General features: G+C 50.5%; 1 protein-coding gene across 5 annotated transcripts in view; it reads right to left on the reverse strand.

The window, feature by feature from the left end:
- CPAMD8 (C3 and PZP like alpha-2-macroglobulin domain containing 8) overlaps positions 1–24953 on the reverse strand; it is a 77891-nt gene that overhangs the window by 35118 nt on the left and 17820 nt on the right. For 4 of the 5 annotated variants that reach the window (XR_003518501.2, XM_027586583.2, XM_027586582.2 and 1 more), the window contains 8 exons: positions 22308–22478; positions 19270–19398; positions 14017–14200; positions 12793–12965; positions 12042–12191; positions 11503–11664; positions 9518–9660; positions 3788–3850 (listed from right to left, as the gene is read on the reverse strand). Coding sequence is in view for 4 of the 5 variants with exons in the window: in XM_027586583.2 (XP_027442384.2) it covers positions 3788–3850; positions 9518–9660; positions 11503–11664; positions 12042–12191; positions 12793–12965; positions 14017–14200; positions 19270–19398; positions 22308–22478 (1175 nt within the window). In the remaining variant the exon portion in view is untranslated. The remainder of the gene's footprint in view (positions 1–3787; positions 3851–9517; positions 9661–11502; positions 11665–12041; positions 12192–12792; positions 12966–14016; positions 14201–19269; positions 19399–22307; positions 22479–24953) is intronic. The other variant, XM_027586584.2, reaches the window with a different exon arrangement.

Genomic DNA, 24953 nt, shown 5'->3' on the forward strand with positions numbered 1-24953 from the left:
CTTTGCCTTCCCAGCCCCACTGCCTCCATTCCTAGGTCAGTGTGTCACTAGGGACCTGCCTTGGCCCAAGGTCATTAGGTGTCAGAAGACCATTGCCAAGGTCTCCTTATCAGTGGGAGGAAATCTCCGAGGCATTTCTCACCGCTTTGGCTCAGCACCCAGTACCTTCCCACTCTGAGTCCTCCTCCCTATATTTCTCTGACGCCAGGGTCCATAAAACTGTCGGAGCCTTTTGCCCAAGGCTCCCTCCGCAGTGAGACAACCCCATGTCTGATCCACCTGCAAGGTATGACATTCTGTGGGGCAAACGGAACAGGGGGAGCCAGGCTGCATGGTCACAGTAAAGATGAAAGGCTTCACCATTACTTTCACTATGGCTCCTTGTCGTTGTTTGAATTGGCCACTCCACCACCTGACGGCTCAGCTCTCCCTCTCTCCAGCTCAGCTGAACTCTTGAAATCTCCAACCTATCCTACCCCTGTGGCATCTTGACCCTTGAGCCTTGCCCAACTGCTCAGGGTTATCTGCCGCTTTCATGCCCACACCACACCTGGCTCCGCCCACCAAGCCCAGGCTGTTCCCTCTGCCTGAAATAACCATGAAACAACCACAAGAATGGGAGCTGCCTGCCAGACTGGCTGGGCTCTTGCTGTGGACTGGAAGCTGCACGGTGCACTGCGACTACCCCAAAAACTCACAGAGGGGAGGTGGGCAACACAGCCGAGGACAGGACATCCTGGATGCTGGAACCAGGATGCTGTCTCTGTTCCCCAGCATGTACCCTGAGCTAGGTCCTTGCCCTGAGCTGCCATCTCAGAACTGCTATAAGGCACAGAGAAAACAAAGAGCAGGACAGACGTGAGGCCCTCCTTATGAGTAATTACATTAAATGTAAGTGGATTAAGCTTTCCAATCAAAAAGCAGAGATCAACAGAGTTGCTTAAAAAACATGACCTATCTGCTGTCCACAAGAGACTCACTTTAGCTCCAAAGACAAAATGGACATTGTGTCCAAAAAGGCTACAAGAGACCAAGAAGAACATTATATGTTAATAAAAGGTTCAGTACAGCAAAAACATATAACAATTATGAACATGTATGCACCTAATAAGAGACTACTGAGATATATACATACATAAATGGACAGAATTCAAGCAAGAAATAAATAGCCCTACAGTAATAGTTGGGAGACTTCAATGTTCTGCTCTGAACAACAGAACAACCAGACAGAAGATAAGTAAGCAAGTAGAAGACTTAACACAATAAAGCAACTAGATCCAGCAGACATTCACAGAACACTCTACCCAACAACAGCACCCATATTCTTCTCAAGGGCACACAGGACAGTCTTCAAGACAGACCATGTTATTAGGCCACAAAGGAAGTCTCAGTAGATTTTAAAAGGTAGATATCATACAAAGTATCATCTCTGACCATGATGGGACAAAGTTAAAAATCAGTAAGAAAAGGAAAACTGGAAAATTTAGAAATTTGTGGAAACTAAACAACTTATTCTTAATTAACCAATGGATCCAAGAAGAGATCACAAAGGAAATTTTAAAATACCCAGAGATGAAGGAAAACAAAACATAACATAGCAAAACTTATGGGATGCAGCAAAAGCCGTGCCAAGGGGGAAATTTATAGCTATATACCTATTAAAAAAGAAGAAAGATCTCAAACAACCTAATTTCACAATTTAAAGAACTAGAGGGCGCCTGGGTGGCTCAGTTGGTTAAGCGACTGCCTTCGGCTCAGGTCATGATCCTGGAGTCCCGGGATCGAGTCCCGCATCGGGCTCCCTGCTCGGCAGGGAGTCTGCTTCTCCCTCTGACCCTCCCCCCTCTCATGTGCTCTCTCTATCTCATTCTCTCTCTCAAATAAATAAATAAATAAAATATTAAAAAAAAAAAAAAAATAAAGAACTAGAAAAAGAAAAACAAACTAAACCCAAAGCTAACAGAAATAATAAAGATTAGGGCAGAGATAACTAAAATAGAGAACAGAAAAATAATAGAGTATCAACAAAACCAAAAGTTGGTTCTTTAAAAAGATCAATGAAACTGACCAATTTTTAACTAGACAAAGGATAAAAGGAGAGACGACTCAAATTACTAAAATATGAAAGTGGGGACATTACTACCCATTCTCAGAAATAAAAAGATTATTAAAAAGTACATGAACAACTGTACACCAAGAACTTGGATAATCTAGATGAAATGGGCACATTCCTAGAAATGCAAAACCAATCAAGACGAAATTACAAGGAAAACCAAAATCTGAACAGACCTAGAGCTGAACAGACCTGCAAGGAGATTGAATCAATAACCAAAAATCTCTTTACAAAGAAAAGCCCTGGACCTGATGGCTTCACTGGTGAATTCTAACAAACATTTAAAAAAAATTTTTTAAAGATTTATTTATTTATTTCGGGGGGGGGGGAAGAGGGAGAGGAAGAGAGAGTCCTAAGCAGACTCTAAGCCGAGCATGGAGCCTGATGCAGGGCTCCCGCATCACTTGATCCCACAACCCTGAGATCATGACCTGCGCCAGAACCAAGAGTGGAACGCTTAACCGAGTGAGCCACCCAGGCACCCCGAATTCTATCAAATATTCAAAGAAGAATCCTTGTGCACTGTTAGTGGGCATGTAAAGTGGTGCAGCCTCTGTGAAAAGCAGGATGGTGGTTCCTCAAACAATTAAACATAGAATTACCATATGAGCCAACAATTCCACTTCTGGGTATCCACCCCAAAGAACTGCAAGTGGGGTCTCAAAGAGATACTTGCACACCTGTGTTCACAGCAGGGTAATTTATCATAGCCAAAAGGTGGAAGCAACCTGAGTGTCCACCTTGTTCAAGGTGCCAACCCTGTACCCAAAACATTACCCGGCACCAAATACATCTGGCCCCCAGAAAAAAATAGATACATTTGGTACATTTGAATGGTAACAGACAGACAGCCCATCTTAGATTTAGACCCCTAGAACGAAACGCAGTCATCTGGATCTGTTCTGACCAGGAGTTAAGTCTTCCCATAATGGGGACACACACATCCTTATGAGAGCAGGCTGAGGAGCCCCTAACTGGGGGCTCAGTTCTGTGATGACGGCGTGCCATGGCATCTCGTGTCTGGAAGTGGGGCCCAGCTCAGCAGTAAGCCCACCCACGGCCTGGGGGGCATCTGATCTTTCCTGCCTAACTAGTTTCCCAGGGCAGGCCACCATGACCTACTAGTACCATTGGTGTTCTGTCACCAAGCATTGAAAGGAAAAAAAGCCAACAGCATCTGGCAGGAATTTGGCACAGCAGGGCTTCTTCAGAAAGAACTGAAGGGGCGGGGGAACGTGGAAAGGAAATATGCTGAGAAAAGCAGTCTGTTTTGTAGGCAGGAGCCCGAGGCCCCTGAGGAGTGAGGGAGGCGTGGGGGGGGCGGGGTCAAGTTCATGTTCCAGGGAACTGTAATCATTTTAATGAGCTCGTTATGCAAACAGAGTGGATAGAGTTACCCCAAGTGGGAGTCGTAAGAGGCACGAAGACCCTGCATTTCATATTTCCTGAGCAGATGTCCGAGGCCACAGTGGGATTTGGGGCTGACTTCACGGTGTTGAGTTTTATGTGTTGGAAAAGGATGCCTAAAGTCTGACTCAGATGCTGATGTCAGATCTGAAAGCAAACCCACTGGGAACGATCTAGATTTGCCTGAGTGCCTCTGAGTCAGCCCACAAACACAGCGAAGAAACGGCATCTTACTGTGAAAAAAAAAAAAAAAAAAGCTCACTGTACCTGATGTTCAGACAACGCCAAATCCATGTTTCGGGGAAGAAGGTCCTTTTCCTCTTCTCTGCTCTATGAAAAATTAAAGAAGAAATAAGAAAGTGTCATGGGGCATACCTTAATTCTGTCACCTGGCAGGTAAACTTCTACCCAAGTAGAATGTAACATAGTAAGTCTTACCTGGAAAGGTTAACATTGGACTCAGTTAGGTGTCGTGGCTTAATTCTCTTGGCTGTCAAGTAACACTCTACTTGATTAGGACAGAACGTGTTAGTTCTAGTTCTTTCACCTGGCAGGGTTAACATTCTACTTGGTGAGGACTCATAGAAGTGATGCATCAAAGGTTTGACAGAATCACTGTAACTCAACAGTGGCACTTCACATCCTGAGTTTAGAAGGTAAGAAAGTTCACAGGGACCCCCCGCCATGTCCTCCCCTTTGCTAATTTCCCCCCTCTGGGTTTGCCATGTTTTTCTGTACCATCACATTGAGCTATCCACCACCACCCCCCAGCCCCTCCCTGTTTCCTAAAGAGCACCTTCCGTTCGGGTTCCTCCTCAGGAGCCTCACACCCCACCTTCCTCAGGGACTGTCTTGTTCTTTAAAAAAATAATAATAATGGGACGCCTGGGTGGCTCAGTCGGTTAAGCGTCTGCCTTTGGCTCAGGTCACGATCCCAGGGTCCTGAGATCAAGCCCTGCACCAGGCTCCCTGCTCATCGGGGAGCCTGTTTCTCCCTCTGCCTGCCGCTCTCCCTGCTTGTACTCAATCTCTCTCTCTCTGACAAATAAATAAATAAAATCTTTAAAAATAAAAACACTAATAAAAATCAAGCCCTACTTGAAATTGGGCAAAACTTCTCAAAATTAAAAAAGCTCACATCCTTTCAAACTGCAGTATCTCTCTAAGGAATGCACCCTGGAAATACCCATGGACACAGGTGCCAGGACAGAAAAATGGGCTGGTTCGTGGCAGCAAACAGCCAAAAATCTCCATCAAGAGGGTGACTGGGTTAATCAGCTGGTAGCACATTCATGCCATGGGATGCTACATGTCAGTCTAGCGGAGTGAGGTCAGTGCAGGTATACTTGAGATGGGTTGGTCTCCAAGACCTATTGTTGACTTTAAAAAGGAAGGCCCGGAACAGTATTATAGTGTTCTCTCATTGCTTTTTTTTTTTTAAATCCTTGTTTAGGGGCACCTGGGCACTCGACTCTTGGTTTCGGCTCAGGTCATGATCTCCGAGTCCTGGGATCAAACCCTGCATCAGGCTCCATGCTGAGCACTGAGTCTGCTTGGGATTCTCTCTCCCTCTCTCTCTGCCCCTCCTGCTTGTGCTCTCCTTCTCTCTCTAAAATAAATAAATCTTTTAAAAAATCCTTGTATATGCACAGAAAATTTCTAGAAGGATATCGAAGAAATTATTGACCATGGTTGCCTCTAAACAAGGGAACGGAGGGTGTAGAGGCTGGAGAGAGACTTACATTTAATTACAAAAACTTTCACACTGCTTGAAAAAACTTTAACCACTGCATATGGTTAAGAAAAAGATCTTGTCCTCAGGATATGGATGTGTGAGCCAATTATAAAAAGGCAGGGACACTTCCTTTTAAAGGCATGTCTTATGCCTCTCTCTGCACTGGGATCTGGGATTTACAATTGCCTTCGTGGTTTGGGGTTTCAGAAAATTACTTTCATACCCACTCCAGGCCAAGCTCTTGAGGTTCCTGCACATGAGAGGGTCAGGGCCCCCGAGGCGGTGTCTGGTGGGTGGAGGCCCTCACCCAATCACATGGTAGCAATGCCCCCGTATGCCTCCAAAGTACCCAATGGGGAGCCTGGTCTGCCCATGCCATGATTTGGAGTTTAGAAACTAGGACCCTCAGGGGCCTGCCACACCCCAGCTAAGTGTGCAGCCCAGGCAGGAAGAACCCAGGAGAACAAAGTATCCAGGAATCTCAATCTAGACAGAGGGTGTGAAAGATGGAGAGGGCTTTTGTGGACAGGCCTGCCAGGGCGGAAGGTCCCCTGGGCCACTTCTGGCTCAGCACAAGGGTTGAGGAGTGTGGGGCCCACCTTGAAGGTCTCCAGAGGGACCAGATCCTGAGGCACTACTGACCACACAGACCCCAGCCCCAGCCCCTTGGTTCTGAGTCCCTCTTGGAGGAGTGGGCAGGAGGGAGTAAAGCCAAGGCCTGCCTCCCTCATGCCAGCCCTAAAGCCAGAAAGAGTGGAGAGCCACGGTCTTCCGAACACTCCCCCTTCCCCAGCTAGCTGGCTGAGAGCTGGGCTTGAGAAGGGAGTAAGAGAGGCAGCAGAACAAGGGGGTGGGAGAGAAGGGAGGGGAGACAGGAGAGAGGAGAAAAACACCACCTCCTGGGAAACAAAGTTTTCCAGGACTCCAGGGAGAAAGCCACAAATCTAGGGGAGAGATGTGAACCTGTCTCCCTCAGTCATCGATAAGTTAGCAAACAGACGGACAAACAAGAAGTGAGCAAGAATATGGAGGATTTGGGCATCCCCATCAAGAGGCTTGACCTAAAGTATGCATAGAGAGCCTTGTACCGAATTGATGGGGGCTGGGATCTTCTTTTCAAGAAGACACAAGCCTTTACAAAAAGGTGGCCACACAAAAAGCCTTCAAAGGAAGAACCAGACAATGGATAACAGACAAACCACATTCACCAGCCATAATGCATGTTTGATACAAATTTATAAAACAGATGAAAAAATAATTTAAAATATCACTTTGAAAGTTTAAAACATGTCCACTTCTGGGTAAGTCACAGCTCAGAAAGCTAGCACCCGTTTGGAACCAAGCAACAATGGAAACGCTTCACAGCACGACCCGGGAGCTGCCAGAGCAGCATTGTGAGGGAAATTCATAACCTTCAAAAGGCTTAAATGTGTCGAATTAAAATAAGAGACTGAGGAACACGGCAGGGATGTCCGCTATCACCACTGCTATTCAACATAGTATTAGAAGTCCTAGCCACAGCAATCAGACAACAAAAAGAAATCAAAGGCATCCAAATCGGCAAAGAGGAAGTCAAACTCTCACTCTTTGCAGATGATATGATACTGTATGTGGAAAACCCAAAAGACTCCACCCCAAAACTGCTAGAACTCATACAGGAATTCAGTCAAGTAGCAGGATATAAAATCAATGCACAGAAATCAGTGGCATTCCTATACACCAACAACAAGACAGAAGAGAGAGAAATTAAGGAGTCGATCCCATTTACAATTGCACCCAAAACCATAAGATACCTAGGAATAAATTTAACCAAAGAGGCAAAGGATCTGTACCCAGAAAACTATAAAATACTCATGAAAGAAACTGAAGAAGACACAAAGAAATGGAAAAACGTCCCATGCTCATGGATTGGAAGAACAAACATTGTGAAGATGTCAATGCTACCTAGAGCAATCTACACATTCAATGCAATCCCCATCAAAATACCATCCACTTTTTTCAAAGAAATGGAACAAATAATCCTAAAATTTGTATGGAACCAGAAGAGACCCCGAATAGCCAGAGGAATATTGAAAAAGAAAAGCAAAGCTGGCGGCATCACAATTCCGGACTTCCAGCTCTATTACAAAGCTGTCATCATCAAGACAGTATGGTACTGGCACAAAAACAGACACATAGATCAATGGAACAGAATCGAGAGCCCAGAAATGGACCCTCAACTCTACGGTCAACTCATCTTTGACAAAGCAGGAAAGAATGTCCAATGGAAAAAAGACAGTCTCTTCAACCAATGGTGTTGGGAAAATTGGACAGCCACATGCAGAAGAATGAAACTGGACCATTTCCTTACACCACACACAAAAATAGACTCCAAATGGTTGAAAGACCTAAACGTGAGACAGGAGTCCATCCAAATCCTAAAGGAGAACACAGGTAGCAACCTCTTCGACCTCAGCCGCAGCAACTTCTTCCTAGAAACATCGCCAAAGGCAAGGGAAGCAAGGGCAAAAATGAACTATTGGGATTTCATCAAGATAAAAAGCTTTTGCACAGCAAAAGAAACAGTCCACAAAACCAAAAGACAACCGACAGAATGGGAGAAAAGATTTGCAAATGACATATCAGATAAAGGGCTAGTATCCAAAATCTATAAAGAACTTATCAAACTCAACACCCAAAGAACAAATAATCCAATCAAGAAATGGGCAGAAGACATGAACAGACATTTTTCCAAAGAAGACATCCAAATGGCCAACAGGCACATGAAAAAGTGCTCAACATCGCTCGGCATCAGGGAAATCCAAATCAAAACCACCCGTCAGAATGGCTAAAATTAACAAGTCAGGAAACGACAGATGCTGGCGGGGATGTGGAGAAAGGGGAACCCTCCTACACTGTTGGTGGGAATGCAAGCTGGTGCAACCACTCTGGAAAACAGTATGGAGGTTCCTCAAACAGTTGAAAATAGAGCTACCAGCAATTGCACTACTGGGTATTTGCCACAAGGATACAAATGTAGGGATCCGAAGGGGTACGTGCACCCCAATGTTTATAGCAGCAATGTCCACAATAGCCAAACTGTGGAAAGAGCCAAGATGTCCATCGACAGATGAATGGATAAAGAAGAGGTGGTATATATACACAATGGAATATTATGCAGCCATCAAAAGGAATGAGATCTTGCCATTTGCAACGAAGTGGATGGAACCGGAGGGTGTTATGCTGAGTGAAATAAGTCAGAGAAAGACATGTATCATACGACCTCACTGATATGAGGAATTCTTAATCTCAGGAAACAAACTGAGGGTTGCTGGAGTGGTGGGGGGTGGGAGGGATGGGGTGGCTGGGTGATAGACATTGAGGAGGGTATGTGCTATGGTGAGCGCTGTGAATTGTGTAAGACTGTTGAATCACAGATCTGTACTTCTGAAACAAATAATGCAAGATATATTAAGAAAAAAGAAAAAGAAGAAGATAGCAGGAGGGGAAGAATGAAGGGTAGTAAGTCGGAGGGGGAGACGAACCATGAGAGACGATGGACTCTGAAAAACAAACTGAGGGTTCTAGAGGGGAGGGGGTGGGGGGATGGGTTAGCCTGGTGATGGGTATTAAAGAGGGCACATTCTGCATGGAGCACTGGGTGTTATGTACAAACAATGAATCATGGAACACTACATCAAGAACTAATGATGTAATGTATGGTGATTAACATAACAATAAAAAAATTTTTTAAATAAAATAAGAGACTGAAAAGCATTACTCGGTGTCCAACTCGAAAAGGCAGAGAATTGAAGGAGGAAAGGGAAGAGAGAGAAGGAAGAGGAAGGAACAGGTGGAGGAAAGAGGTAACAGAATTTTCTAAGTACAGTCCCTGGGAGAGGGAGAGTCAAACCCCAGCTTCCCTCCCCACCCCAAACCCTCTGTCCCAGGGAGCTCTGCTCCTGATGCACCTTCCTCCCTCTGCACCCCCAGCCCCCCACACACTCAGGTGCGGCCAGGAACTGAGGAGGGGGGACTGAAGTGGTCGGTTCCCTAACCCACTAGGTCAGTAGTGACTTTGCCCCCGGGGGACACTGGGCAATATCTGAAGACATTTTTGGTTGTAACAACCAGGGGAAAGGGGTGCTATTGGCATCAGGTGGGTGGAGGCCAGCGATGCCGCTCAGCACCCGCTGCTCATGGACAGCCCCACCACAGAGAATGATCCAGCCCCTAATGTCCACAGGATGAGGTCAGACAACCCTGCTCGAGGCGGCAATTACCTGGGGGTTTGTCTGGAGGAGCCCGCCGCCACCAGGCTTCCCGTGTGGGGCTGGAAGGCAGGGACAGCCTCATCCGTGTATAGGCCGCCATCCTGTCGGTGGTTCAGGCTCACCAGGTCGGTCATCACCACCAGGCCCGTTTCCTAAGCAATAGACAATGCCCGGAACCCCAGTGGGCAAGAGGAGGTGATGGCCCCAACAGTTCCACCACTTTGGGGCTACCAGCCCGACATCACCGTTGCATCGTGGCTCTGGGGGAGTCAGTCTTCTGCTCTTGGCTTGGTGACACAGGCTGAGGGGATCATGGGACCCAGTGACCATGCAGGGCCAAGCGGTAGGGAGGCCAGCGCATCTGCGGCTCAGGACAAAGAGCCACATGTGTGACTCCGTTTATGTGAAACATCCCGAACAGGAAAATCCATAGAGACAGAAAGCAGATTCATGGTTGCCGGGGTGGGAGGGGGGGGAAGGTTGCGGGGGAGTAGGGAGTGACCGCTTGTGGGGACGGGGTTTCCTTTTGAGGTCATGAAAATGTTCTGGAATTAGACAGACGTGCTGTTGCACAACACTGAGTGTCCTAAATGCCACCCAACTGTCCACTTTAAAATGGTTTATTTTGGGGTGCCTGGATGGCTCGGTCAGTTAAGCATCTGCCTTTGGTTCAGGTCATGACCCCGGGGTCCTGGGATCAAGCCCCGCATCGGGCTCCCTGCTCTGCGGGAAGCCTGCTTCTCCCTCTCCCGCTTCCCCTTCTTGTGTTCCCTCTCTTGCTGTGTCTCTCCCTGTCAAATAAATAAATTAATAAAATGGTTCATTTTGCTGTTAATTCTGCTAATTGTGAATTTCACACACAAAAAATCAGTTGGCACCATGCCTGAGACAGATGACTGCAATTGTGACTGTTACTACTTTCATCACTGTGTTAAATACTGGGAGCGGGGCGCCTGGGTGGCTCAGTCGGGTAAGCCTCTGCCTTCAGCTCAGGTCATGATCTCAGGGTCCTGGGATCGAGTCCCACTTCTGGCTCCCTGCTCAGCGGGGAGTCTGCTTCTCCCTCTGCCTCTGCCCTTCCCCCCATTTGTGCTCACTCTCTATCGCTCTGTCTCAAATAAATAAATAAAATCTTTAAAAAAATACTGGGAGCCACTCGATTGTAGGGAAGCCCCGCTCTGCTTTGGGAACAAGGAATGTAAAGTCAGTTGCTTGGACTCAGAGGCATCACCTCTTAATTCCAAAAGCTGCCAGGGCCCAGGAGTTCAAGCTGCCAGGAGTTCAACAAATGTGTCATTGAAACGTCATCTGTTCCAATGCAGATGTTAGATACATGTATCAATACGGATACAGACGGATATAGATGCGTAATGTATTTTTTAGCTACTGTAGCAAAATGTTAATTGTGGGATCTAGGTGGCGGGTGTATAGGTGTTTGTTAATTTGTTCAACTTTTTCTGTATGTCTGAAAGTCTTCCATAATAAAAACAGGAGAAAAATGATGCGTTTTAAATGATTTTAAAGCTGGGATGAAAAGCACCCACAAATGGGCGGTGCATTCAAGTGGAGACCGCCAGCATGCTCATGTGGGCTCCCGGCACGATCTAGAATGATGCTCACACCTACTGCACCCCCTGGGACCCCCAGCCCCTGCAGCCAGGAAGGAGGAGCACGGATGTGAGCTACGAACGTTGGGGCGGGTGGCTGTCTGCTCCGAGGGTGAAGGTTTTCCTTCCAGCAAAGCACCCTTGACGCCTTTGCTCCGTCCCAAGTTCAAGTTATCAGTCGACACTCATAACGTTCTACACCTCGTCTGCCTTGCAAATCGGGGGGCTCCACTTATGAGCTCTCATTGGAGAGAATCAAAAATTAGTGCTGCCCCAATAAAAGTTTGGAAACGTCCCCCCTGACCATCTCTGTATCCCCGAGATCGTCTGTTTCAAAGTGAGAGGCGCTTGGAAGGGGGCGGTGGGTCTTAGACCACCTGTCCTTACAGTGAAGGCAGACCCGGAGTCCTTGGTGATGCCCCAGGGCCACGGGAAGATGGAGGAGCGCCGGCGTCGTCGGGCCGCCAGTCCAGCCCACCAGAAGGACCCATCCTCCCGGGACGCCCCGAAGGCATCAGAAACATCATAATCTTCCAATTCCCGGAAAACCTACAGGCAAAGGGGAACAGGGACCAGTCTACTGGAGGTTTCTTGTCAACCCAAACTGGCTCTCGGGGGTCTGGCATGCTCCTATTTCCACCTCCTTTCATGAATATCACTTGGAGACCATCTTGGCAGATGGGCATTGTGTCATCAGCCCCTTCTAAAGATGGGCAGAGGGGCTGAGAGGCAGGACCTGGACAATGTCATATTGCAAGAGTCTGATGAATTTGACCCCAAGATCTTTCAACTCACCAAAGCAACCATCAGGACTGCGTTCACCAGTGAGAGAAAGAATCTAGACTCACATGGGGCCCTTCACTTACTGGAAAACAAGAGCCCCCCGTGGAGGTGCTGGACCCTGGCGCCCGAGGGCCCCCACGCACCTGGGCTGGAGTCAGCTGGAACCCAGACCTGAGCAGGTAGACGCTCTTGTCCACCGCAGTGACACACACGCAGCTGCCCCTCGCAGCCCTGACCCGCAGGTCAACAACGTCCCCGGGCTGGGTCTCGTTTGCCGAATACATCAGTGAAACCTGGACCCAAACACAGCGGAGAAATCGGGAGCTTGGCCAACCTCTCCCGACTGACCCACCCACCCTCTCCACCTGCCAACGAGAGTTGGTCCTCGCCAGCTCAGTGGGGGACCCTGGCCTTGCTGCCCAGGCGAGACAAGGGCGGGAGGCAGAGTGACAGGAACGAGGCCGGGACGGCTGGAACATTCTGTGCGGAGGACGAGAGAGGAGGACAGGGGTGGGGAGACAGGCACCGGCTGAGGGCATGTGGCAGCCCGTTTCAAGGGATGCAGGGACGGGGTGGGGCAGAAGGTTGAACCCGCTGCTGGGGACAGGAGCTGTGTCCTCTTAGGTCTGGAACCCAGTGGGGACAGAGAACAGTGGACCTCTTTCCCTGGGTGGGGTTAATGCAATCCCCCTCCGGGGGACTTTTGGAGGAGCATAAAAGTCCAATTTATGTTGCTATTATTCCTAAAAGCAAGGCGGCCCTTACGGTCCTGCCTGTGACACCCTCTGCAAGTCCAGTGGCAGCTGTGTGCAGCCCACCCGGACACAGACACCCCGGACGGCGCTTGCCTGTCCACCCCTCCCCCGCTCCCCTGACTGGCACCCCATGTTCTACCTGGTTTTCAAAGAAGGTCTCAACAGCAAACTGGAGGCTGTCGGCAACCCCTTCACCATTCTCCCTGACATAGAAGACAAGCAGGCGGCCCAGGGGGACCATGCTGGGGCTCACGGCCAGCCGGAGGGAGGTCACACACACGTTGACCTCGGCTGCTGGGGCAGGAGGGGGCTCTAGGACAAGTCAAAGGTGGGGAGAGGCATGAGAACCCAGCAGCCCACAACGGGACCACCAATGCCCCAGGCTGCCCTGGGGGTGACATGGGGCACCGCAGGGGGAGGTGCTGGCCCCAGGCAAGTGATCCATAGATAGTCACATCCCCTGTTACTTCACCTAGAAGGGAAGGGAAGCCCAAAAGGATGCGGGGGTAGGATTCCCAAAGCACTATGCCGGCCAGCAGTTCTCAGCCAGCACGATGCTGCCCCCCAGGGGACATTTTTGGTTGTCACGACTTGGGAGTGCATCTAGTGGGTGGGGCCGGGAATGCTGCGCAGCACCCTACAGAGCAAAGGGAGAATGATCCAGCCCCAAACGTTAGTAGGGCGCAGGGTGGGAAACTCTGCCCTCCCATGAGAGGGACCCTGTCTGTCTGTCTGTCTGTCTGCCTGCCTATCTTTGATTCTCACCTACAGGTGACTTTTCCCCTTAGGGACACTGGCAGTATCTGGAGACTTCTTAGGTTGTCACACTGTGCGTGGATAGGTTGCTGCCAGCACCGAATGGATGGAGGCCGGGGATGCTGCCCCACACCCTGCCGTGCACAGGAGGGCCCCACCACAAACGGCCTGCCTTCAAGTGTCCCCCCGCCCCCCCGCCCAGTGTGGGGATCCTGCTTGAGGCAGAAGGGCTATGAGGCAGGAGGAGGCTAAGGAAGACCCAGGGGAGGTGGTGGGTCTCGTGAGAAGCACATGGAGTCAGGGAGAGGGGGGAGGAGGAGGGGATCTGGGCTGGCAGGTGGCAACACAGCCCGGTGGGGGCCAGCGTACCCCTGTCCCCCTGCAGACAGGCAGTGAGGACAGCCTGGAAAGGACCTTGCCATCTCCAGCAGCTGGTCACTGCCCGCCCCCTGGCCCGAGCCCCATCTTGCCTGAGACACATGCCCTCCGCCCCGAGGCAGGCACCCCCTCCGGGCTGAGCCCCGCTTCCCCCTCCTTTCCGGGGTGACTCACCCCAGTCTCAGTGGTTCAGAAGGAACAAGGAACTCCGGTCAGTGGCCTGGCTCACCTGTCTCCGAAAGGTGCATTAAGCGAATGGGTGTCCCTGGGGCTGCTCGCCTGCTTCTCTGGCGGGTGAGGGGGGCGGGTTGCTGGCCCGAGAGCACGATGTTGCCCCGTGCAGCCACCTCGTAGTACAGGGTGAAGTTGCAGGGACACGTGGACTTCACGGGGAAATGGGCTTCCTCTCCGACCTGGGGGAGACATGCAGCATGGGGAGCCTTGCCTGGCACCCCAGGGCCTGGCACCAACGCCACAGCCCACCCCGGGGCAGACGGCTGCTCTGGGGCCACAGGGAGGCCAGGACATGGCTGGGCAGGGGCACTGGCCTCAGGGCTGAGAATGGGGCATCATGGCAGTGGCCATGTCCCCGTGGCAGCCTCAGCTGCGGCTCTGCGAGTGGGGCTGTGGTTGGATCGAGCGTACTAATCAGTGTGGAAGCTCTCGATGGGGTGAGGTGCAGTAAAGAAGTGAACTTGGGGGCGCCTGGGTGGCTCAGATGGTTAAGCGTCTGCCTTCGGCTCAGGTCATGATCCCAGGGTCCTGGAATCAAGTCCCGCATCAGGCTCCCTGCTCCTTGGGAGCCTGCTTCTCCCTCTGCCTCGCTGTCTGTCTCTCATGAATAAATAAATAAAATCTTTAAAATAAATAAATAAATAAATAAAATTTTTAAAAAAAGAAGTAAACTTAGCCCAAAGAGAAGTCTGGCCTTTGTCCCCCAGCCGCCGAAAGGGGATCTCTAAGCCTCTGAAATGTCCTGCCTGGTAAGTATCTTTGTTTACCCGAGACCTCAAGCCATACCCGATACTGAAAATATGATTTATGAGGGCTGGGTCACACCCTATCAGCTTGACCTCTGGAGGGGCTGGGACTGAGGTCAGCTATGCAGGTGGTCAGCCAGGGCTATGTGACTGCCCGCCCCCATAAAAACCCCAGACCCTGAGCATCCCTGGTCACACATCTGGTAAGGGTCTAGGGTCCAGAACACATAAAAAACTCTAACAACTCAATAGCAAAAAGACGAACAATTTTCTAAAACTTAACATCAGCAGGGGAAGCCGAAAGTAGGATATGCAGGATCTCCCTGCACTGTCTGAGCACCTCGTCTGAAAACCGATAATTATTCCAAAATTTAAAATAAAAAAAGTATGATAACAGATTATAACATACTGAGCAATTTTTTTTAAGTCCTTAAGTCTGTAACATACTCTGAACCGCTACACAGCAACAAAAATAACCGTAGGGAGGAGAGATGGAGAGTTCTTTCTTTGTACGGATGAACACCAGCTAATAAACCCAGAAGGAATGACAGATTTCAGAACCGCCATCACGCAGCCCCCCTGGCGATAAGGGGTTACAGCAAGGGATGCTAAAGGCACCGGAGGGGAGGTTGCTGGGGGTAAGGACACTGTGGCACCCCGATTATTCAGCAGCCTCCCCCGCAAGGGGAAAGACTTGCTGGCAGGAATCAGACCCAACCCAAGGATAAGATCAGCTCCAGCAACAGGGGGGTGTCCTCAATCTGTGCCTTTTTTTTTTTCAAAGATTTTATTTATTTATTTGACAGAGAGAGACACAGCGAGAGAGGGAACACAAGCAGGGCGGGTGGGAGACGGGAGCCCGATGCGGGGCTCGATCCCAGGACCCTGGGATCATGACCTGAGCCGAACACAGACACTGAACGACTGAGCCACCCAGGCGCCCCTCAATCTGTGCCTCTTGCCAGGGCCCCAAAGAGTAGCACATACGTAGCAATTCTGCCTGATTCTAATTCAGAATGTGGGATCATCTACAAGACCACGGGCCTGAATTCTTCACAAACGTCATGGCAATGAAAAGGCAGAGGCAGAGACTGTTTCAGATCAAGAGCAACTATGGACACAGAAGAGCCAAATGCAACACGTAAACTGATCCTGAATGAAATGCAGGCATGCACACACAGGCATGCACACAAGCACGTGGTTGCATGCTTACACATGTGTGCATGAGATTATGCACACGTGCATGGGTGTTCACACGCAAGACATAAGTTACATCTTGGGGACATCTTTGAAAATCGGAATACTGCCTGTGAATTAAACAATATCTTGAGTTAACATAATTTTCTTAGATGTGATAAGAGCCTTGAGATCATGCTGAAGAATGTCCTTATTTTTAGGACATGTTATGATCAAGTATTTAAGAGTGAAGCATCATGATATCTGTAACTTATTTTCCAATGTTGCCGCAAAAAAAAAAAAAAAAGTCTAAAGGAGTAGATGGATGGATGGATGGCTGGGTGGGTGGGTGGGTGGGTGGATGGCTGGGTGGGTGGCTGGGTGGGTGGGTGGGTAGGTGGACAAGTGAGCCGGTTGAGTGGGAGGATCGATGGATAGAGGCAAAATGTTAATTCATAAATCTAAGTGAAAGGCACATGGTTATACCGTTTTTTATGATCTCTAAGTTTGTAAATATTCACCTTATAAAAAGACACCTATAAACAAAAGTCCCCTTGCGTTTCAGATGTTGGAAAAAAGAAAAGAGCAAAACCTTTCCCCTCTTCACGAACGAACCCCATGATATCACAGCAATCCTAAAAGACTGGCTTGCCAGCCCCCATTCACAGAGCAGCGCCCCTCTACATGCGCCTCGGAGCTGGACGAAGGGGAAAGGAGCCTGACACAGAGCCCAGGCTGGACCCAGCACAGCCACGCTTATCTCAATGCCCTGAGGTTGCGCCCAGGGCCCCTCGGTGATAGTTGCGGGGGGGGGGGGGGGGGAATGGAGCCTGCTGGCCTGACTCGGGCAGGATGGAGATGTCCCTCCAAGAGGAAAGTCCGAGTGGCCCAACCAAGTCCCTGCCTAATAGGAACTGCAGTACTGGCGGCTGGGGACACAGGGCTCCTTCCCGCCCCTGTGGGATGGCAGCCAAGGCCAGCATCCCCACAACACGCTGCCGCTTGAATACCATTAATTACAACAAGAACAGTGTGTCCAGCCAAGCCAGGCACAATCTCGTCTGACTTTCTCATTCTCATAACCCCTGCAGAGGGCCGCTAAGCCCCCGAAACGGGCAGCCCCGGTGCCAGGATTCCTCTGAGCTGCATCCCTGGCCGCCTCGGGTCCGGGCCGCGGCTCTCAGAAAGGGAGTGCCAGACGCTTACGGTGAGGCCTGGGAGCAATGTCGGGGAGCCTCTAGCTAAGGGAGTTAACAGGGTGCTTTATTATACATCTATCCTCCAAGAGATGAGAGGGTAAACAAACCACCATTCGTCCACACCATATGACGGAAAGACAAGGCGGAACCTTCGATGCATGTTGTTAAGTGAAAGAAGCAATGTGAAAAAGCTAAGTGCCGTACGGTTCCAACTACAGCAGTCCCCTTATCCGTGGTTTCGGTTACCTGCCATCCACGGGGGTCTGGAAGCAGCCTAACGCCACGTCACAACGCCTGCGTCATTCCCCTTACTTCATCCCCTCATGTAGACATTCCACCACCTTGTGATCATAAGCCGGGTGGGCACAGTACAGTGTATTTTGAGAGAGAGAAACCACACTCACGTGGCTCTTATTACAGCATATTATTACGGTGGTTCTATTTTATTATGAATTATTGTTGGTAATCTCTTACTATGCCTAATTTATAAGTCAATCTGTGTCATAGGTATGTATGTATAGGAAAGAACGTGTAAGTAGGGTTTGGTACTATGCGCAGTTTCGGTCAGCCACTGGGGAGGCAGCCACTGGGGAGGCAGGGATGTATCCCCACGGATAAGGGGGGACGACTCTATACGTGGGATGGGAAAACAGCTATTTTGAGTTGCTACCTGGGCATTCAATGCCCTGACAAGCTGCTCACACCTTGAGTCTGGATACTGGGATGAGGACCTGAGCTTAGGATTCTGGCCACAAGTTTCTGTTCACTTTTCCTCACATGTCTTTTTAAAATTACCACTTAGCAGGATGCCTGGGTGGCTCAGTCAGTTAAGCATCTGCCTTCAGCTCAGGTCGTGATTCCAAGGTCCTGGGATAGAGCCCTGCATTGGGCTCCCTGCTCCGCAGGGAGTCTGCTTCTCCCTCTGCCTGCTTATGCACTCACTCTCTCTGACAAACAAATACATAAAACCTTTAAAATAAAATAACCACTTAGCACTGACCCCCAAAATGTTAGTGACCTCCTCCTCAACCACCTTAGGAGTCACAGGTACTTGCTGCCCTGTTGTCTCCTGCTCGCTTGTGACCTGGAATGGAGGTGACCCAGCTCACTGGGCACCCACCCACCCCACTCTGTGATCTGTAAATAAATCTCGTGACTTGACTTCCTTTGTGCATGTCTATTGAAACTGTGCCTCCGATCCAAACAACCCCAGGGGTTTTCACTTCTCCCAACAAGATATGACATTCTGGAAAAGGCAGAAGGATAAAGACAGTGAAAAGATCGGTGGTTGCCAGGGGTTAGTGGGGATGGAGGGATGAATGAACAGGTGGGGGGGGAATTCAGAGGATTTTTAGGGCAGTGAAACCATTCTGTACGATACTATAATGCTGGATGCGTGTCGTTATATGTTTGTCCAAACCCACGGAATCTGCAGTGCCAGGAGAGGCCCCTAACGTACCCTGCAGACTTTAGTCAACAAGGACACGTGGACACTGGCTCATCAACCGTAACAGGAGTGCCACCTGAAGGCAAGCTGCTAATCTTCAGGGACACTGCACGCAGAGGAGAGGGGGTCCAGAGGAACTCTCTGCACTTTCTACTCCATGCTTACAGCTCCCTATCTCCACACGCATCTCCGCGCATCTTACTTAAGCGTGATTGTTGAAGAACAGACCGGGAAGAAGGAACACAAGACCCAGCTCTGGGGCTGTCTCATCTCGGTACTGGGTGTGCAAGCGTCAGCTGGGGAACCCTGGTGCCTGCGCCCAGCAAGTGCCAGCCTGCAGACGGCGGGAAGCTGGGCCAACCACAGGGGTCCCGCCTCAGGCCTGGGAGCAAGCGACAGCACCCCGAGGGCCAGGTTTATCAGAGTAAACCCCAGGGCCACAGCCTAAATGTTCACTATAATTACATGACAGGCATTCATCCCGAGGAACCGCCCCCCCCCCCCCACCGCCCCACCGTGCTGGAGGGATGGGGGCTCCGGCTTCAGTACCAGCATCAGCCCCGCTGGGGGAGGAGCAGATCCCTCCCCCGCTCAGGTGCGTGCTCATGGCTTTCTGGCTTTCTGGGCCCATCCTGCCAGGGAAGGGCGGGGGGGGGGGGGGGCACACCTGAAAGCCTTACCTGCAGGGGGCGGGAAGGCGGCTGCAGCTGCAGATAGCACTGGCTGGGGGAGTACCAGCTGCTGAGAGACAGGTAGCTGGGCAGGTACTGGGCCCCCACGGGCTTTCCATTGAGGGCTACCACCTTGGTCTGAAGAAAAGAGGGTACTTGGTCAAGGCCTGGGTGCTTCGTGGAGGAAGGGGGTCTTGGGGTTCCTCTGCCTACCCTGGCCTGCAGCAAGACCCTCTCATGTTCCAATTTGCCTTTGGGGACCCCTCTCCCCAGTTCTCAGAGACTGGGGTCCAATGTGCCTTAATGCACTGTTCCCCAGCTCCGGGAAGCACGTGGCCAAGACTGGTCACAGGGTGAAAGGGGGTGGCTCAGGCAGAGGCAGGTGACTCGTGTGGCCACCAAGAGATAGTTTTATCACAGGCATATTAGGAAGCCCTCCCCATCCCCCTTTCTCTCCCTCCCTCTCTCTCTGGCTTGCCAGTGGCCCTGGTGGCTTCTCAGAGGGGATAAGAGGCCTGGGAAGTGACCACAGAGAAGGTGGACAGGAGAAAGAGTGGCTGTGTTGGACAGCATCCCCGGGGCTCTGGACCCTGCGGCTCCCTGAGCTCAAGTCCTTCCCCTCCATGCCCACCAAGCCCTGCGGGGGTGGTAATACTGCTTTTTGCTCCCTTGGAGTTTGAGCCTGTTCCCTTCACTTGCTGCTGAAAGACTACAGGGCAACACAAGGGAGAGGCCAGAGGTGCAGATCGAAGACTTCTGTGAGATCAAGAATAAAGAAGTTGGTCCATTTTGTCCCCAGTTTCTGGGAGGTAGCCTCTAAAGCCCTGGGGTCTCCCAAGTGACGAGCGTGTCTCTGTTAATTCACGGTGTGTCCTGGTAACACGTGCTACCGAGCTGACTCAGGACAGGGACAAGCGGCTGGGGCTTCGAGATTCGTGCTACCAGCCGGACCTCCGGGGAGGGAGCTCTGGCTAGAACCGGAGTTTAGTTGCACAGCCAATGATTCATGCCTATATCACGCCCCTGGCTGGTGCTTCTCTGTGGCTCCTGTCACACGTCACACATCACGAGCCAGAAAGGTAGGGTGTCCCAGGGACTCCACAGGGACAGCACGAGAAGCTTCAAATGGGGGCCCCCCCAGGTCTCTCCCGCTGCCTCACTCTTTTTGTTTTTTGGGTTTTTTGTTTTGTTTTGTTTTTTAAAGATTTTATTTATTTATTTGACAGCAGAAGCGGGGGGGGGGGAGGGGAGCGGCAGAGGGAGAAGCAGACTCCCCGCTGAGCAGGCAGCCTGACACGGGACTCGATCCCAGGACCCTGGGATCATGACCTGAGCCGAAGGCAGAGGCTTAACCGACTGAGCCACCCAGGCGCCCCTACCTCGCTCTCTGCCGGTCCTAATCTGCCACATCGCTGTAATGAAACTGTGACTGCCAAACATACAAATCTCCAGTTAAAAAATAAGGCCTGGGGATGGCATGTTCAGCGTGGTGACCAGAGTTAACAATACGGTACTGTATATTTGGAAGTTGCTAAGAGTAGATCTCCAAATTTCTCATAAGGAAAGAAAAATGTGTAACGATGTGTGGCGCCCGTTGTTGACCACTTACTGTGGTGACTGTTTCACAACACGTGCAAATATGGACTCATGTTGTCCACCAGAAACGAACATAGAGCGATGTGTCAATTAGGCCTCAGTTACAGATAATTAGGGGCGCCTGGGTGGCACCATCAATTAAGCGTCCAAATTGATTTTGGCTCAGGTCGTGATCTCGGGGTCCTGGGATTGAGCCCCACATCGGGCTCTGCACTCGGCACGGAGTTGGCTTGTCCCTCTCCCTCTGCTACCCCTCCCAGCTCATGCACTCTCTCTAAAATAAAAAATAAAAAATAATTAATATTTATAATTAGTTTTGTGTTTAAAAGAATTAAAGACCTTTTCCTAAGCAGTGTTTAGTAACAGAAACAGAATATCTTTCTATTAAAGTGACATTTTTGGGAAAAGCTCATTTTTAGACATGTATCTATGAGACAGAAAAATTTTTCAGCTAATTCTGGTATTTGTATTATTTCGGGGCTTTGCTGCTACTTAATTGCTAGGGGACTAATGGAAATAAAGGAATGACTTTTGATCATTAAAAAAAAAAAGGCTGTAATTGTAATAATGAATCTGTAGCCAGCTGGAGGGCTGTAGCCTGGAGACCCTCGAGCTTGCAACTTGGATGGTTAAAAGTCTTTAAGGACATGTCGCCCCACAGAGGACACAGTCACCCCAAGGGTCCTTGGCTCCCACCTACACATTTACTCTAGGCGGCCCCCCACCCCTTCCCTGCCATCCAGCGCCCGTGGGGCCATCACAGAGCCCGGGGTGGGGTGGCTGCTGGGACACCCTCTTCTATCGCTCCTGCTCCTCCCTCCCCTGACAATGGGACCCCATGTCCCGCTCATTCTACCTTCACAGCTCCAGGCTCAGTGGCCTCTCTGTCATCACCTCCTGTCTGCCCACCTGTGCCCCCACCGCCAGGTATCCTCCCGTTATGGTCACTGGGGCAACTGCTGGGTATCCAAAATCAGATCACTCTGTCCCCCTGATGCTGCCTTCTGGGTAAGCCCCAAGCACCCCTGTGAGGTCAGGGGCACCCCGCCAGCTCCCTCCTCCATATCTTCCTGAAGGGCTCCAGCCTGGCTGGGCCTTGCAGGACCCAATTACATGATGATCGAGGGCCTCTGGGCCTCTGCATGCTGTTCCACCCTCCCAGAAGCAGCCTGGATGACCCTCTTCAAAGTCAGGAGTCCACATGATGAAATCCCTTTGGGCCAGCCTCCTTTAGCATGACAGAGCCAGAAGACCTCACCTCTCCTTGACCTCCCATCTTGCCCTGGGATGGGCTGGTTATCCATCCCCCAAACTCCCCATCAAAGACTGTAAACTCCCTCAGGGCAGCAGTAGGCCACAGGTCCACTGAGCTGGTGCCCACGCATGGACTGAGGAAGGCACCAAGGCGGTGTCTGAGGGCTCAATGACAAGGATCCAAGCAACTCACCCACCTCCAGCCACACGTGTTGGGCTGACATGGGGATGAAGGGGATTTCAAACCCCACCAGCCCTCCCCGGGATACAGATTCGATGGTGTAGATGTTGTCCTTCGGTGTCAGCTCAGCCCTGATCTGGACCGTCACCCCCTCAGCTGGGCTGCCATCCGGGTAGGACAGCTCCACCTGGAAGGGGTCACCAAAGATTCAACACAGTCAGGGCAGCACCACTCCCCAAACTGATCTAATCCCCCATCAGAATCCCGGCCAACTTCTTCACAGAAATTGACAAGCTGATGCTAAAATTCACAAGGAATTGCAAGGACCTCCAAATAACCAAAATAATCATGAAAAAGAGGAACAAAGGAGAACTCACGTGTCCCAATTTCAAAACTCACTAAGAAGCTACAATAATCAAGATAATATGGTACTGGCACAGAAGAGACATGGTGATCAATGGGATAGAACTGAGAGTCCAGATATAAACCCACACATCCCTGGCAAATTGGTTTTCAACAAGGGCACTAAGACCTCCAATGGGGAAAGAACAGTCTCCAACAAACGGGGCTGGGATGACTGGATGCCCACACGCAAAAGAATGAAGGTGAACCCCTACCTCACACCATCTACAAAAGTTAAACATGGATCATAGACCTAAAGTTAAGAGCTAGAACTTTGAAACACTTAGACAATGGCGGGGAGGGGTGGGAGGACTTTCGTGACCTTGGACCTGGCAAATAAGTCACAAGGTAGGAGTCACCATGTGCTGGCCGTTAGCCCGGTGCGGCACGGTGAAGTGGACCTCCTGGGCCACATGGTGTGGAATTAAATGAAGACCACCTGAAAAAAACGAGCAAAGGCTATTTACTCAGAGCTTGCTGTAGCAAGGAGTCACAGCCACCATCACTGGTGTTTGGCAGAGGCTCAAATGCGGGTGAAGTGAGAAATCCTTATAGCGAGAAACAGGGAAGGCTTCAGGTGTGTCCCAGTTGGAGGCTACTGGTGTGGAGAAGCTGTAGGTGGCTAACTGGAAGTGGGGTATCCTAGGCAATCGGTCAGGGGAGCATACAGGGACTCAGTATCTATCCAGGGCGCGGATTTATTTCTGCACTCTGAATTCCATCCCATCGGTCTCCATTTTCAAATCACAGTGTAGGAATCACCACGTGTTAGCCATTGGCCTTGTGCCACATTGGGGTAGAAACAGCATGGGCAATGCTACAAACAGTTCCATGTGATGCTCAGGCCTCATTCAGATGGGTAGAAAAGGCAGTCAGAACAAGGGGTTCAGAAGACAGGGATGGTGGGGCACCTGGGACTCAGTGGGTTAAGCATCTGCCTTCGGCTCAGGTCATGATCCCAGTATGGTGGGATCGAGCCCCGCATTGGACTCTGTGCTCAGTGGGGAGTCTGCTTCTCTCTCTCTCCCTCTGCCCCTCCCCTCCGCACGTGCACATGCGCCAAGTGTGCTTGCCACCCCCACAAATAAATAAATAAAATCTCAAAAAAAAAAAAAAAAGAGGGACTCCTGGGTGGCTCAGTCGGTTAAGCGTCTGCTTTTGGCTCAGGTCATGATCCCAGGGTCCTGGGATCGAGTCCTGCGTTGGGCTCCTTGTTCAGCGGGGAGCCTGCTTCTCACTCTACCTGCTGCTCTCCCTGCTTGTGTGCTCTCTCTCTGACAAATAAATAAAATAAAATAAAATAAAAAGTCAGGGATGGTATGAAAGAAATATGGTCCGTGGGCCCTGAAGGACCCTAGAGTAGCCCCTCACCCGTGCAGATATTTGGTGACAGAGTGACGGGGGCTTCAGCCTACATGATCCCCACTGAGAGCTCCGTTCTTTAATGCAGATGGTGGATAATCTCTCAGCTGTACGTGAAATGCTCCCCTTCGTTGATCTGACAGCCCAAGCCCCTTATTCATGCATATTCTGACCCTGCTCCTTGTGCTTTAGCTTCTCTACAAGCTGGGACCCTCAAAGCCAGGGGCACACAGGTTGTGGCTCTGTGTGCGGACAGTAGGGGCTGGGATCTGGGCAGAGAGAAGAAGGAGGTCTCAGAACGGAGTGGAAGTAGCAGGACACAGCGTGAGGCCAGACCACCAGGATCCTGTGAGTTAACCACGGAAGGCAAGAGGGGCCGGGGATGTGGGTGGTGGGCAGAGCTGGGGTCAGGGGTGTAGCCAGCTTCCCTTTGGGGTGACATCGGGCACCACTGGCCTTGCCCCCGCAGAACACAAATGCCCAGTGTACAATTAGGATAAGGATGTTGGGTTTCTGGTCATGTAAAACCTGACCGAGTCTAAGAACGCCCTGGTGGGCGGGTAGGATGTGGGGGCCTATTCAAAATGCCACTTTCCCCCAGGGGATCTGAACCAGTGTGTCTCAGGGGCAGGAGATCTGCCTTTGGGAGCATTCCCTTGGATGCTAGTTCCTCCAGAAATAAAGTCAACCCAGATAAGAAATGCATTGCCTTAGAGAGACTGACTTAATAATTGGATATACCAGGTCTTGGTCTGTAGGTACAGGCATGTCTCTCTGTGTTGAATAAAGTAGACCACCCTTTTAGATGGAGCAAAATGTCCAGTGTTCCTCACCCTGGGGTACCAGCTCTTTTTTTATTTTATTTTATTTATTTATTCATAAGAGAGAGAGGCAGAGG

The sequence above is a fragment of the Zalophus californianus genome, chromosome 1 (genome assembly GCF_009762305.2).
Source record: "Zalophus californianus isolate mZalCal1 chromosome 1, mZalCal1.pri.v2, whole genome shotgun sequence".
Taxonomy (NCBI): Eukaryota; Metazoa; Chordata; class Mammalia; order Carnivora; family Otariidae; genus Zalophus; species Zalophus californianus.